The 17,179-nt window shown below is 35.1% G+C and overlaps 1 protein-coding gene across 2 annotated transcripts in view; it reads left to right on the top strand.

Moving 5' to 3' along the window:
* The window catches only part of si:ch211-236l14.4 (SITS-binding protein), a 66,900-nt gene extending 52,151 nt beyond the window's left edge, over positions 1-14,749 (top strand). The window contains exons 6-10 of one of the 2 annotated variants that reach the window (XM_056451474.1): positions 2,648-2,916; positions 4,616-4,752; positions 8,061-8,182; positions 9,884-10,063; positions 12,856-14,749. In XM_056451474.1, coding sequence (XP_056307449.1) covers positions 2,648-2,916; positions 4,616-4,752; positions 8,061-8,182; positions 9,884-10,063; positions 12,856-13,032 — 885 coding nt within the window. In that variant the 3' untranslated portion in view covers positions 13,033-14,749. Of the gene's footprint in view, positions 1-2,647; positions 2,917-4,615; positions 4,753-8,060; positions 8,183-9,883; positions 10,064-12,855 lie in introns of those variants that run through there. The other variant, XM_056451475.1, reaches the window with a different exon arrangement.
* Positions 14,750-17,179: the final 2,430 nt, after the last annotated feature.

The raw sequence follows: 17,179 nt of genomic DNA, 5'->3' as shown, positions 1-17,179 counted from the left end.
TTGAGGACCTAGAGTAGACTGTGCAACTGAACAGCTGAAAGCTGGTCTAAATTCCAGCGGAGAGCGTGTTAGTTGTACGCCTTAAATGCTACACATTGCTTATTACACACAGGATGTACAGCAATACACAAATATCTTTACAAATGAAAAAGAATATATAAATATTAAAACCACTGCCTCCATGCCTTCTTCATCTCAGGGGCAATTTTTTCATAGTTTATTTATGACAATTTGCTTTTACATTGTTATTAATATAATATAATAAGTATAATATTATAATATAATAAGTAGTATTATTTAGTATTTGCATATTTAGATTTGTTTTAATAAAAACAAGCTTAGATTTGTCTACCTGTCGGGTTTTGGACCATATGGGTCATAGGACTTGTGTTTGGATATAACTCAGTTTTTTACCACACTTCGTTATTATTGTTCATTTATTTGTTAGCTTGAAATTAGAACTGAATTTAGAGATAATTTTGAAGCAAATATTTGTGCTTAAAAAACGAAGTTAAATATATAGGCTGATGGATGTCTTCAGTGAAGTGCGTACAACACCATTTCCTTATCTACGAACGTAAAGGAGTAAAGTAAAGAGTAAATGTAAAGTAAAGTGAAAGTAAAGAGGCCGAATGTGGGAGGCTCGTTATTTATCCTCGCTGCAGATGTCCTGTTTAACTGTTTTCTCGCTAGTGAAGCGTTCAGTTTTTCTACTTACAAAGTCTGCCAAGTAAATAACAAATGTGCCATGGTGTAACACAACTGACTCTTAAAGGGAATGAGAGATGAGACTCTGATTGGTTTAATGCACGTTATGCTCAAAACACACCCATAACTCATTAAGAGAATAAGCACATCCCTGTTAGACCATGTGCCACGGCACAAATCATATTTTTCCATTATTAAAATAGCAAAAGTGGATTCGGACACGCCCTTAATGCTTTTGCGCCATGAGCTTTAGGGCTCTAATTTACAGTCTAGGCAGTCTAGTCTATAGTCTGAAGCGCAGAGTGCAAAAGCATTAAGGGCATGTCTGAATCCACTTTTGCTATTTTAAGAAAAATCCGCTCTGCGCTGCAACGCATGGTCTAACAGGGTTGTGCTTATTCTTTACAACGCGAGGATAACAAACGAGCCTCCTCTATTTGGCCTTTACTTTCACTTTCTCACTTTTGTGGATAAGGAAACATGTTGGACACACTCACTGAAGACATACATAAGCCTACATATTTAATTTAGTTTGTTATTATTTAGTTTGTTAAGATTCGTTTCAAAATTGTTTATAAATTCAGTTCTAATTTCCAGCAAACAAATAAATGAACAATAATAAAAAGGGTGGTCAAAAACTGAGTTATATCCAAAGCCACGTATAATGCCTCATATGGTCCAAAACCTGACAGGTGGACAAATCTAAGCTTGTTTTTAATAAAACAAATATAAATATCTTGCGTCTTATTGTGCCAGATGTATGATAGGGCCCTTGGACTTTGTGCCTATTGTTATAACAGAGTCCCTAGTATTTGATTTTTGCTAGGGTTTTTTTTTTTGTCATTTTTTTATTTTCTTGTTGTATTTATGCTAACTTTTCTGTAGTTTTAGTTTGTTATTTTAGTGTTTTAACCTACAAAGTTTGTCTTGATAAATAAAAATGCAATGACTTGAAATCTCTTGCTGAATTAAAAAAATTTGATTAATGAAAAACTAATTATTTTTATTATTATTAATATTATTTTTGGTAGTAGTTCAGGTTTGGACATTTAGTTGTTATATACAGACATGCAGTGATTTATGATTTCTCAAAAATGCAATAATATTTAATTATTTATTAACTTGAGTTTTGAAATTGTAAAAAAATGTAACCCCAATTTTGTGGGGACGTTGCATTTTGTTTGGAAATGAAAATTGGATTGGCGTTAGAACCCAACGTCAGGCCGACGTCAATGTCAATTGTTAGACAGACATTGTATTTAGGTTACTTTCCAACGCAACCTAAAAACAACAAAATATCCACGTTTAATCATGTTATAGCTTGATGTTGTGAGGACGTTACCACTATGACGTCTATCAGACATTGTATTTTGCTTGCCATACATAACGAATGAATATCAGTATTTGACATCAATATGATGTTGGTTTAAGATGTTGGCTCAATGTTGAATTTTGGTCACTTTCCAGCACAACCTAAAATCAACAAAATATCAACGTTGTTTCACATTGTTACTGGATGTCAAAATAACATTTCCTTAGATGCTGCCGACCTGAATCTGGCCTAATTTTAACGTCTTATAAAGTTGTGTCTGCTGGGTGTATTTATGGGTTGTTTACTTAAAAGGTTTCCATTGTATGGTTTGTTTTGAATGGAACAACATTTGGTCTAGATACAACTTCTGCCACAATAAATCTGGAATCAAAAGTTCAAAACAATCAATACATAGAGAAAATCAACATAATATTGGTCCAAATTAAGGTCTTAGCCTTATATGTTTCGGTAGATTATGGTAGGAGATTTCCTGAAATGTACTCATGCAACATAAGACTTTTTTTTCAATATAAGAGATTTTGTGGTCCAGGGACACACACTTTTTATACACAGTGCATATAGCTGTGTATAGCTGACCCATACATTTCCATTATTGTTTCTCATAAGGTGCCTTTGTTGACTCGGTGGAAGGGAAAGTACAGTGTGAAGCTCAACATCACAAACCCAGAAGCCACGAATTGGTTTCTGGACAAAGTGGACAGCTTACATAGCCATTTGGGCATGGAGTATGTCATCCTGGAAGGCGGTGAGGGAAACCCTTTTGAGGAACAGGCCCTGCGCCCCCCTCTGGAATTGGTTGGTGATGAATATATCAGACTCCTGGCTGACCTAGCAGAGAGGATAGGGGACAATGCTATTGTGACCTCAGGAACAAGGTATTGGGTGCAAATCAATTCCTTCTATTTTGCCAACTAGGACACAAATTATTTTTGAAATTAAGCCTGGGGCAACAGGTAGTTTTTCTGCATTTGCCTGGAATGTTGTTCAAGTATGAACCAAACATGTTAATCCAATAATTTGTTCAATTTGTCAAAATCCTGACTACCAACTGCAGCCTACCACAAAGTGAACTGACTTGCTCAGACAGGGAACCAAAATCCATTGTTGCCATGTCTGACTCAAATCTGTTCAGTCGTCTGAACCTCCCAAAAATATATCAGATCTGGGTCTGTATTCACAAAACATTTGATCATACTTAAAGTACTAATCATGCACACAGTGGTTGGCTGATGAAAATGAAGAGCGTGGGAGTCGGGGATTTAGTTGCAGATGAAAGTGGCTTTTTCCATTTCTTCTGGACAAAGTCTTATTTGTTTATTTTTTTCAGCTAGAATAAAAGCAGTTTTTAAGGTCAATTTTATTAGCCCCCCATAATCTATTTTTTTAGATAACTACAGAAAAAAACATCATTATACAATGATTGCCTAATTATCCTAACTTGCCTAATTAACCATGTTAAAGAGCACCTATTTTACCCCTTTTTCAATATGTAAAATAAGCCTGTGGTGTCTAAAGTTTCAACTCAAAATACCCATCAGATCATTTATTTTAGCCTTCAGAATCTGCCCATACTGGAGTCTGAGTAGTGTGGTTGTTTTTGTAATCTGCTTTATCTCCAAAACTGCTTTAAATCCAAATGAACTGCTTCTCCACAACCACCATTCCCACGTACAAATCTGCTTCTTCTGCATTACAGCAGATAAACAGCAGTCAGTGACAGAAACAGAGACAGATGAAGCTAAAATGCAGCTCATACATGAAGTTTATTTCATGTATTTGTGGTGGAGGTTATTCAAGTCCTTCTGAAATTATGAGTCACACACAAATGCACACACACACACACACACACGCACACACACACATGCACACACGCATACACACACAAACATGCTGTTGTAAAAGCATTTTAAACTTATACAAATCACAGAGAGTTGGAACAGATATTTTAATCCCAATTTATTTGCAAAATGTTTTTTTCTGTGGATATGTTTATACATGTTATTATAGAAACATGGCACCTTTCAATCAACTTGGTGGGCAGGGAAAACTGTACTCCCACGTCACGTTGCGGTGGGCCTCAAAATCACTGGGATTTGGGTCCTATTTTAACTTCATGATTTTTTAAAAAAGACACTTGTGTTTAAATCACTCCAATATGACAGTGGACACACTATACTTACACACAGTTCTGTCCAAACAGCTTACAAAAGTTGATTTTCATCATAGGTGCCCTTTAAGCCTTTAAATGTCCCTTTAAGCTGAATACTAGTATCTTGAAAAATATCTAGTAAAATATTATTTACTGTCATCATGGTAAAGATACAGAAATCTGTCTTTAGAAATGAGTTATTAAAACTATTATGTTTAGAAATGTGTTGAAAAAAATCTTTCATTTATGAAGAGTGTGGAGGGGGATATAAAACAGGGCTATATATATATATATATATATATATATATATATATATATATATATATATATATATATATATATATACATATACACAAATGAAAATTTAGAAGTTTTACTACAGGTGACTGTAATTGTTTCTGACCTGTCCAATTTTCGTTGCAAAGGTCCAGCAACAAACCACTCTTCATCCGCATGAGTGCACTACAGTCAGACTGGAGTTATTCCGGCCTCAAGGGCATCATTCCATCCCTGCTGCATCACAGTCTTCTGGGATATAATTTCTTCATTCCTGATGCAGTAGGTAATACCTGCTCACACACACACATAAATAGACTTTTACTTGTTTTTTATTTGGTAAAAATGCATACCATAGGTAAAGAAAACATAATCATTTCCCATAACTGCCACACAGCTGCAGATCACACCGAATTGTACAAGTAAATACTTTCCAGGTCACATTTCACCCATATATCCAATATAAAAATAAAAGATAACAAAAATAATAAGAGTTGAAGGTTCCATAGAATGCATTGATACAATATATTAAATTGTTTTGTGATATCTACATAAAAGGTACAAGATGTGGTTTGGATAAGTTATTATTACCCAAAATTATTTGAAAAAATTATATTAAAAAATGATCCAAAAATGGTTTTACAAGAATGTCTTAGGAATTGGCCGTTGAATATATGGTTGGCTTTGACCATATTTGGAAGGGTGGTGAATATTAATAGGCTCTGTTCTGACTCTTTGAAGCTCATGTCAGTACCTGATGCTCAACCATTTTGAATAAATTATAATTCAAATATCCTGCATATTATGTTCAGACTTGCTATAAACAGATGCAACTCTGTAGTCATGAATGGCCCCCTGCTTCACCGAACTTCTCCTTTACTCTTCTTTAAAGCCTGTCCAGTTTTTAAGAAAAGTCCCATATATGTAGAAAGTATAATATAAGCTAAAATAAACTTTAAAATAGGAAAAAATATCATTGTTGTAATCTCACTAGGAAATATTGTGGCCAATCAAATGATCAGTTTTGGATTGTCACAGTATTTATTTTGTTCCAATTGGCCTGTTTATTACTGGGCATTTTACTGAGATCTATATAAGAACATGTACTGAACTTTTATTATTAAGCTAAGCCAATAGGTATATCCAGATTTTCATTCAATGGCACCTTTAATAAATTACTAAATAAAAGACTTATCTTCATTACTAACTGTCACACAGCTGTAGAGACACAGAATGGCACTTTTCCTGGTTAAAAGTCACCCATTAATCCAATATATAACTGTATATTTAAAAAAAAAACATCATCCGCGTGTTTAAAATGCACTTATTATTTTAAGAGTTTTCAGTGTAAACACACTACTTAAACTATTTATACTACAAAATGGCATAGAATAGACCCTTTTCACCATTACTTTTCATAATTAAGACTTTTCTGGAAAATTTACAAATAAAAATATTAACATTGCACGATCTGATTTAAGACTATTATTGGTATTGGACATGTGTCCAAATGTTTCTCTTTCATTAATGAACTGCTTTCTGAGTTTGAAAATGATTTTTTAAGTTATTATGAATAGGAATAAGCTATTGTTTATCGAGGAAAGCATATGTTTGCAACCTTTTCACTTATTATTTAAGTTTATTTCCTCAATAATGGATTTATTTTTACTTTAATGCTGCTCTGAATATAAATTTATATTATCTGTTATATGTAAATGCTCCAGCATGAGTACAATTCTTTAATAAATCTTCTCATATTACCTGGTAAGTCTTTTGTCTATAAATGCAACCAGTTTCATAATTTATTATTTACTGATCTATTAATGTTTTGTTCAGTTTCCCCATTTGAATGTATTAATTATATCCTACCACCACCTTTAGGGTCGATTTAATTTGATATACTACCTTTTAATGAATAATGTTACAAAAATTCATAATCTAATAATACTGAATTAAAATGTTGTCTTCTTTGTGTTAATTTTGCAATTGTAAATTTTTTTAATGATTTCGTTTGATTAGTAAGAGTCACATACAACATTGTTATTCTATTTCATTTAATTTGAGTACTAAATAGATATTAATGTTTTATGTTCATGAATAAAATACCTAAACAGAAAAAAATGTCAGATCTGAGAATTTGAATAATATGAATGTGTTTGTGAATCAGCTGTCCACTGTAAACAACCACCCAGTTTTAAACACCCAGTTTTATTTATTACTTATTCTTCAGAACACAAAAACAATACAATAAACCTTTCATAAAAAATGTTCAGCACCCATGTAAACATCTAAAATCTTTTATTCATTCATTTTCTTTTTGGCTTATTCCCTTTATTAATCCGGGGTCGCCACAGCGGAATGAACCCCCAACTTATCCAGCACATTTTTACGCAGCAGATGCCCTTCCAGCCGCAACCCATCTCTGGGAAACATCTATACACACTCACTCACTACGGACAATTAAGCCTACCCAATTCACCTGTACCACATGTCTTTGGACTGTGGGGGAAACCGGAGCACCCGGAGGAATCCCACGCAAACGCAGGGAGAACATGCAAACTCCACACAGAAACGCCAACTGACCCAGCCAAGGCTCGAACCAGCGACCTTCTTGCTGTGAGGCGACAGCACTAACTACTGCGCTGCTGCATCGCCTCTAAAATCTTTATTTGACAAATGCTGAAAAGTACATACCAACTTCATCTCTAGTAAAGATAGTAACACAAAGCAATAAACTGTTTAAAGTCCCATTTTCTTGGTTCAAGCTGAAATCTGGATGATCTGTAAGTTATTTTAAAATGTCAGATGTCTCACCTTGAACACAGACAACAAAAAAACAGCCGTAGTCACAATCTAACTATATCTGTAATAAATATACAGCTATCTGGGTGAGTTCTCTGGGGATTTCTGTGTAGGCGGAAGTAATGATACACTGCATGAAGTGAAACCGGACACCGCGTGACGTCATGTGAAAAGGATCTATAGTACATAAGTATGCGATTTGGGACGCACCTCATGTCTCCTTAACCAAACACAACTGATTCAGATCATCAGCTCATTAGCACAGACTGAAAGACCTGTAATTGGTGTAACAAACAAAGGAGACATCCAAAACATGCAGTGCTGGTGGTCCTCCAAGAACATGGTTGAGAAACAATAATTTAGAGGCTATTTTGACAATGAAGCAACCGATATACTGTATCTATTGCTGAAACATGATATTGAACCAAATTAGGCCTTGTGGACATATTAGATATTCATCAAAACATTCCTCTCAGTGTCAGGATGTACACTAACAGTACACCACAACATGGGTATTTTTAACACCTAAAATATGAATGAAAAAGAACGTTGTCATGAGTGTATTTGGACATTTAAAGACAAATTTCTGTAAATTACTGTAGTAGAAAATCATATAAATATTTTACAGATGTCAAAATCACCACTTGGAACATTTTAGGAAATATTATCTATGTCAAAAACAAAATACACTTTGGGTTATCCAACAAAAAATATCTAAAATAATTATTATTAATTTTATTCTTATTATACAGTTTTTTTTATGTAAATAAATTAGATTTCTCTCGATTGCAGGAGGCTCTCTCTCTGCTGAACTGGTTGGTGACGATGAGCTCTTCGTTCGCTGGTTGGGGATCGCAGCCTTTCTTCCTGTCATCAGCTTCCAGACACCTCCATGGGTCTTTGAGAAGGAATGGGTAAGTGCCGCAAATGCAGGTCATGGGCCCCTTATGAGTTTTAGCTTTCACCTCCTTTTCTGTTTTGGTAAAAAAAAAAAAAGATACAATGGAACTAAGCTGATCATACAATAAGAAAGTACAATATGTTTACCATTGTGAGTTTCCTTTTACACTGCTAGCATAATATTGGGAATGTAATACTCATACACTCCATGGTGTGCCATGAGAATGCCCTTCTCAATATACTAGCTAAATACACAGCAGAATAGCTAGTCTCAAGCAATGATATGTTTGAGCCGGTAGAGCCCAGTTTGTGTTAAAGATTGGTATAGAGGATCCTCCAGGTGGCTGTTTTTCTTGCATTACTTCTTGCTTCTTACTTGGCCTTTCTGTAATATCACCTGTGGTTAAGGGTCCATCTGGTCTGCATTAACATCTCTTTAAAATTTATGACCCTCAATCTCAACTGTAATGAGAACTGCTGGACCAGGAAGGATAATGAATCACTGGATAAGAGTAAACAAAAATTTCCAGAGACAATTACAGGTTTCATTTGTGATGTGACTTTACAGTCTATAGTAGGGGTGGTCAGTGTGTTTTTTTTTCTAATCACTGGTAGGCTAGAAAAGTTTCACTACTACAAATGGACAAATATAGTTATATTTAGCACAATATATGAGGACTTTCTGGTAACACTGAATTTTGATGGTCCATTTGAGTATTAGTAGACTGTCTGCTTAATATCTGTTGATACTGCTCCTTCAACAGTCATTTAACTGACTATAGGAAACTCTGCAATTACATGTCAACTTACACTAACCCAGTGGTGGAAAAAGTACTGAAAAATCAAAAATGTAGTGTGAGTAGAGTAAAAGAATATGTGGTAAATAATACTCAAAGAATGAGTGCTTTTGTGGAATACAAAAAAGAGAATTTTTAAAGGAAACTATTTAGGTACTAATATTAATGCTTTAAAAATTATTCTAAATGTATTAGAAACAATAGAACTTTAAGTTATTATTCTTAAAAATAACGTAAAATCTATAAAACTGCTTTTGAAATGTTCTCGAGTGTATCCACATTCCTATATTAACAAAATTATAGGAAAGTGTCAAGTGGATTTACAGTGAATAAATGATGACAGATTTTTTTCTCTCCTTTTAAGAACTCCATGCCTGAGAAAATGTTATTGGACAATAAATTGGTTTTGATCTTGGATCCTGGATATTATCTTGACAGTTTTAACCCTCTTAAATCCTTATTCGTTATAATTAATATTTAATATGCTGATTATACCAGACATTGTCTCTTGCTGTTATTTCAATTCTTTGCTTTGTTTCCATCTGAAGGCAGAATGTGTGCCTGTACTAGCCATTGTGCAATTACCCAGCACCCGTTAGAGACTCAGTGACTATACTTGGTCTAAATAGGAGTAAAACGGGAAGCCACATGCCTGTTTTCTCCATTTAAAATTAGGTTGAACACAGGCAGTTATTCAAAATTCATCTCATGAAACTGTTTTCATCTAGAGGATACATTTTTTTATGAATGTGGTTTTGCTTTGTTTCCGTCACCAGAGACTGGCTATGTTAACTGATGGATGTGACCTCTTAAGGAATGTTAAAAGCGAACCACAGCAGAACTAGACTAGAATGGTGTTAAGGAAAAACTCACATTCTCTTTCATATAAGTTTATTAAGCATTCACTTCTCTGTCTAGGTTTTAAACCTCACCAGATTCTACATAGCCAAGCATCATGACTTCGTTGTTCCTTTGATACTGAAATATGCAGACGAATGGCAAGATACCGGAAACCCCATCTACAGACCACTGTGGTGGCTTAGTCCAAATGACCCAATCACTTTCACCATTGATGATGAGTTCCTCATTGGAGATGAGGTAAGTTGAAAAGTAGGATGGCGGGGTCTCTATGGTGTTGTTGTTTTTTTTTTTTTACTTTGCCTCTGCAGCCCAGCAGTACATGCATTTTACAGTAGCAACATCCACTATTTGTCCCTTAGACGAACTAAAATCAGAACAATATACAAGTGTTATGACAAGTCTGAGTTACTCTAAAGGCTGATTTAACTTCTGCCTGTAGTGTTCTAGTGATCTTGAAGACACTGATTAGTTTGTTCAGGTATCTTTTGATTAGTGTTGGAGCAAAAATCTGCATAGACATTGGCCCTCCAGGATCAAGTTTGCCCATCCCTTACCTAGAGAGAAGCATGTGAGCATTTATGTTTGCAAGTAAGATGTGGTCATTTGAGAATTGGAACGTCTATAAATGAAGAATGCGGGAAATTCTTCAGCTGTTAGAGTTGACTGCGGAAGGGGTGGAGAAGAACAAAATGAGCATGCAAGAGTTAGAATAAACTTAGTTTTCTCAGTGGTGATATTAGCAGAGATGGAAGAGAGGAGTGACTGATACACACTAAAGTCAGTAGGATTTTTTTGCACCACGTCATCTCTGTAGCCCTACATTTGGAGCAGTGCTTGTAAAGATCATCAGATAGCCAAGGGGATGTGTCTTACGTGTCAAAACAAGAAGTCAGAGTAGAACAGGGAATGTCAGTAGCACTCTCAGCCTCAAGTGATGAGAACTGATTAGGGGAAGGAAGTGAAACTATAGTGTATATCCTAGAGGGTGAGAGTGAGGGTAGGTTACAGTGGAGTATTATGTGTTGTGTCAGGAGCTAGGTTGAGGTTAAGAGTGAGGAGGAAATGATACACTGGCGTACACATCACATGAACTGTGGAACAGCGATATGTGTGAATGAAAGTTAATTACCTGACACTAAGTTGAGATTAAAAGAGACAAGCCAAGTGTGGTAGTGAGTGGCCTAATGTTTATTTAGGTGGATATTGAAGTCTCCAAGCACCACCAGAGATGTACCCCACTTACTCACTATCCTTTGGCTTAGTCCCTGATTATCAGGGGTCACCAAAGTGGAATGAACCACTAATTGAAAATGCAGGGAAACTCCACACAAAAAAAATGCCTTATAGTCCCACTGGGACTCGAATCAGCAACCTTCTTGCTGTGAGGTGACTGCTAACCACTAAGCCACTATCCCCTAGAGATGTAGACTTGGATGTAAAAATCAACCAGATTAGATTTCAGTTACAAAACAAATTTCAGATACAAAACAGAACTCAAAAAAAAACTTAGTTCTGGCAGGATTGTTTTCGAAATGATGTCATTAAATCATTCTATACCTTTATTTGAAGTATCCTTAAGGCTACATCTATACTAATCCAGATACATTTGAAAACTCTTCGTCCACATTATAATTTTCAATCTTTCCACAAAGCTGTTCATCCATACTGAAATGACAAAATGGTTTTGATACTTTAAGACACAGGTGACAAATCCTGCAAAGTTTAGCTTTAACTCTAGTTAAACACATCTGATCAAACTAATTGAGTCTTTCAGGCTTGTTTAAAACCTATAGGTCAGTGTGTTTAAGCAGGGTTGGAACTAAACTGAGCAGAGCTGTGGCCCTCCAGGTACTGGATTTGACACCTGTACTTAAAGACCACCTTGAGCTGCATCCCTTGAGCCTGGTATTATTTACTTTCCAGCTCTTTGAAATGTCACAGCATTATGGCGTGCAGGCTTTTCCAAAACAACAGCTCTGAATAAACCTTCCATGTCCTTTAAAGAAAAGCAATCTGGAGCATGTACAGACTTATTTGAATCTTTAACAATGCTGTCCAAATGGAGAGCTTCCAAAACAACTGGTGTACAATGTCGTCCACCATTTTAGCTGAACTGGTCACATGACATGTCCTTTTTTTAAGTGAAGTTTATTCATAGACTAATTTCGAGAGGATCATATGCTTATGATTGACTACAGCTGGTCCTGCATTAGCAACGCAGGATTCACCAATCGGATGATTCCTAGCTTACTATAAATAATCAGAGTTTCTTACCTTAGTTATCTTCATTTTGAAGAATCCCCCTTTCCACCCCTACTCCTCCTTTCTTTTCCTTGACAGGGCGGCACGGCAGCCCAGTGGTTAGCACTGTTGCCTCACAGCAAGAATGTCACTGGTTCAAGTCCTTACTTGGCCAGTAAATGTTTCTGTGTGTAGTTTACATGTTCTCCCCATGCTCTCGTGTGTTTACCCGGGTTCTCCGGTTTCCTCCCACAGTCCAAAGACATGCAACATATGTGAATTGACCAAACCAAACTGGCACCATTGTTGAGCTCTTAATCAGCAATTCTTAATTGCCATTAGCCATGAATAAGTGGGGGAATTCTCGAGACCTACCAGAGCTCAAACTCCCCCCTTGCCTTAAAAACAGGAGGGAGCTCTGGACTCACAGATCTTATGAGCTCAGGGCTCTCTCCCGGGACAGCATGACAAACACGCTTTATAATCAATCATCAGCTAAGTGTGAACAGTTGAAATCCTACGTTTTCACAGACCACACTGTGACTTCAAAATTAACTTTTTTTTCCCAACTGTATACACTATAGAAAGTTTTCACAAAAGTTCAGTTTTGTTGCCTACCTCAAAGTGGACAAAATGCCAAACAGTGAAAAAAAATTGTGTTTCATATACATTAGTGTAGGCATGGCGTAAGACTGCCAGTACAACTAAGGTATACATACAGGGTACCCTAGGCTTTCAGGTAATCTCTGTTAATGGATAGTTGCTCTTTTGTTCTTTTTCTTTTCTAGGTTCTTGTTGCTCCGGTTACAGAAAAAGGATCTTTACACAGAGACATTTACCTGCCAGAGAGTGACTTTCAGTGGCAGGACACTAACAATGCTCAAGTGTTTGACGGAGGGACGTTTTTGGAAAATTACTCGGTCGGCCTTGGGGATGTGCCAGTTTTTGTACAATGGACACCCTGAGGCTTACTTACCACTTTTATTTTTTAAATTTTCACTTGTGCTGATCTCAAATTGCACTTTCCATAAAGACCATTATCTGTGTCTCAAGGAATCTTGAGATTAGGTAGAAATACTACATTTGCACTTTAAAAATCAACACAATTTTTGTAATCTCATGATTTTTAAACTCCTCTTGTTTTTCTCCACTTCTTGTTTTGCTAGTTTATGAGATTTAAAAAAATCTTTTTTCTCAGAATGCCGTTTACCTTTAATCACTTCTTAAAGCATCTTAAAGTTACATTATATCATGAAACCCTTCACTTTTAAACAATCAAGTAAAATATATGGAGACCAAACAATCGAAAAAGAGAAAAAAAATGGCTGGCGAAATGGATGAAGATTAATTATATCACTCATCTCACCCAAGCAAGGTTTTTACTTGAACTTTGCTGAATATTTGCTGTAATTATATATTATTTTAACTGTACCTCAAGTTCTCATAGTGTTTTTGACGTGATTAACATGAACTGTGAGACAAGCACTTATAGAGGAGACTAAAATGAAGAGTTTTAGTGTGAATAGCACAATTATTTGTCTACAGAGCAAACATTTTGAAGATAGTAGTAGTAGATTATGAGCCAAAGTCAATCACAATTGTATAGCTGTACAGTCTTAGTTTTAACACAACACAAACTGTTAATCATAAAGGTATTTTGATATTACAAATGTTTTAATAATTATTTGTTTAGCTTCTTACAACTGACCAGACTAACCAATATGGTATTGGTATCTTAATGAATTCATACTGTAGGGTATTATCTAAAGCAGTAGCGCAATTAGAGTTTTGTATTTATATCAGTTCAGACTAAACTTGATCATTCATTGCTGATGTCTGCCTTAACTTTGATTATATAAGCGGCATTTCTACTTTTTGTGCTCAATACCTGGTTTTATTAACTATACAGTAGTTGCTAATTGCTATGAAGTTGATTTGCACCATTACAAATGATTTGGCATAACATATGTAAAATGTCTTTTTTAATGGCCCGAAGGCAGCATTTGTCATGTAAAATTGTGGTTTACGTGAGTTTGGGCAAATGTATATGCATTTATATAATATTTTGATTGAGGTGCTGCTACTTTCACTGAGCTTTTTGAATATTTCGCCTTTTTGAATCAAGGTCCCCCCTTCGCACACACACACACAAAATAACACTAAATCACTATCACCACCGTGTGAATCTACAGTGCAGAGAAAGAACGAGAACTTGATCAGTATCACCTGATACGTGTGGCCTACTGGGAATGTCCTCTTAATCCTCACTGTGATTTCGAATGTTTACTGTATCTGCAGGTTTCTCAGGTCAAACATATCAAATCCAAAAGAAAGAACATGTCTTATGCCCCAGCGCACTGTTGATGTCTTAATCTCTTGATGCTCTTATCATTTGAGCATTTACAGAAGAGACTAATTGTGATGATCTTATATAGAGTTGTGTTTTGGAAGGTTATTTTGCTTGAATTTTTTTTTTATTATGAAATGCTGCGTTATGAAAATGATATGCTGAATATGTCCCTGCTGAACAATCATTAATATAAATATTTTTTTAGTAATCAGGTGCGCAAACCAATGAGCAATGTGCATATATCATGACTGTGCCGTTCAACTCTTCTGTTTTCATTTATTCTCAAAAATAGAGATGTCAATCTGCAATAAAGTTTACATTTTGTTACTGTAGCAGTGTTTTTATGCTGTAATGAGGCAAATATTCTCATGTTTATCAGAGTAATTCAGTCCAAAGTAACTGGAATCCAATGGTAATCCATGCATACTGTACACTCAAAAAATAAAAATAAATAAATAAATAAAAAATAAAGATTGTTACTGCTTGTTTAAACTAATTGTTTAAAATGAGCTGAAACAATTCAATTAATTTGTTTTATGTTCAGTCCACTTGTAAAATTTGTAAAAATGAAGAGATAACCTAACTGTTTTGTGTTGGGCCAACAAGTGGAAGTGCTTTGAAAGAAACTGCATTAAGAGGAAAAATGTTGACAATAAAAGTAATATAAGGTAATTGAAGTTAAGAGAAAGACTTGTGAAAGAGTTTCATTTTCATTATCTTGAAGATTAAGAAGTGTTTCAAGTTAAGTTTTTAAGTTTTGCAGAAGAGTAGGACTCATGGCAGTTGTTTGTTGTTTCTCTCAGAAAGCTATAACTGTGTTAATGCCAGATCTGAAATCATTAAGCATTTTTAATGCAGTTACATACGTTTAAATATCAATAAATAAAAAAAACCTGGTTGCCAAATTGTTAGTCAACCAATGCTTTAAATTCAGGGTTCATACAGGCACAGCCTAATGGAAATCAAGGACTTTAAGCACTTTTTAAGCACCTATTTTTATTTTCAAGACTGACACGCAACATGTTGAACACCTGAAATGTATTCTCAGCAACACATAAAACCATTGCATAGATATGTATACAAAGAAAAACTATGTATACAAATAATAATAATATAATAATTAATTAATCATATATTAATAATTAATAATATAATAAACCTGCACTAAATGTGCTTGTGAATTTTTTATTTTTATTTTTTATCTGATTTTCATTATGGCCCTTTTTTTAAGTGTAAACTTATTTGAATGGTTTAAATCACAAAGGTACATATATAGAAATTTTCACTAACAAAGGATGTATGGTGTATATTTTTCCTTTCATGACAATAAATCTTATTTAATAGCGCTGGCAAAACTACCACATACTCTATGAGGCCATAGAAACACTTTTTGTCCATTTTTAAACAATATTTTCAAGCTTTGAAAGGTTTAATTAAAGTATATGATGAAAAGATGAATATTTAGCCTTTTATTTACATATTTTACACAATTTTTCTTATTTGAAAAATAAGATGTGTTTCTTAAATAGCTGTACATCACATGGAAATTTTATTTTACATTTGATCTTAAACTGAAATAATTTAAACAGTAATAAAATAAAACAAATGACTTGAAATATGACAACACTACATTTTTGCCGTATTGTTTATTTTGATAAATGTAGCAACATATTGCTTTGACCTGTAATGCCTGTACAATTTAATGATGCTTTACGACAGATCAGAATGCAGATATTATGTATAAATTACACAAATACCTCAAATTGAAAAATTTCGAGCATAATTCTTTTGTCGTAAAAAAATAAAAAGTTCCTACCTTTGCTAAAAGTACGATAGTCACGATAGAGATCTGTGCGAGACTAAATTTTGAATCACACTCCCGCCAGGTTTTAGCCCGAACCCGACCGCTCCCACTTATATTCAGCAATTGTTGTCCTGTTGCCCGACCCGCCCCGTTTTCTACCCGCCACGCCCGTTCCCGCTAACTTCCCTATACAGAGTCCAGATAGCCTATAACAAGCTGTCTGTACAAACCAAGCGGCAACCTCCCGCTCTCCCTCGGGAGGCCAATACGGAAGTAACTGAAACTGCAATTCATCAAAATTCCACTAGTCCTGGCTCCATAATAGAGCAAAGTGCAATTGAGCCCACTGTTAGAATGGCCAACTTTACAGCAGAAAAAAAGGTGTTTACAGCCTGGTACAAAGAACGATTTTGGTTCATATAGCTATTATTACCCTCCATGACAACTGTGAGGGGGGTGAATTTTTTTATAACTCATCCATTTCCTTTATATTAGGTTATTTTAAGTTTGCATAATTAAGGGTGTGGCCACTTGAGTGACAGCTAGGTCTCGCTGGTCGCCGTCACTTCACCTCAGCTGAATCCGGCAGATTAGCCACTGATCTCGGCATATTCATCGTATTTTTGTGTTGTTTTATGTGGCTTTACACAGTCAGCTGCCTTTTGGACTTATTTCTTACAATTATCAGATGATATGGGATGCTGTGTGCATTTAATTGTGCTCACAAACCATTCACGTGGCCTCCTTTTCCCATGTGAGTAAAGTTATATACTTGTATACCATCTCTATAAATGTATTTGTTTTATTTAAGATCATTTATCATTATTATTTTTCTTTAGACCCATAAAGCACTCCAGAATGTGACAGATTGATTAGCTGTAGGCTCTAGAACACTCACCTGAAGCGTTATCATACAGTGTTGTGGATTTTATCAATAGTCTTGCATATACTAACACAC

Source organism: Danio aesculapii, chromosome 25, assembly GCF_903798145.1.
Source record: "Danio aesculapii chromosome 25, fDanAes4.1, whole genome shotgun sequence".
Classification (NCBI taxonomy): domain Eukaryota; kingdom Metazoa; phylum Chordata; class Actinopteri; order Cypriniformes; family Danionidae; genus Danio; species Danio aesculapii.
This window is presented reverse-complemented; position numbering and strand designations above follow the sequence as displayed.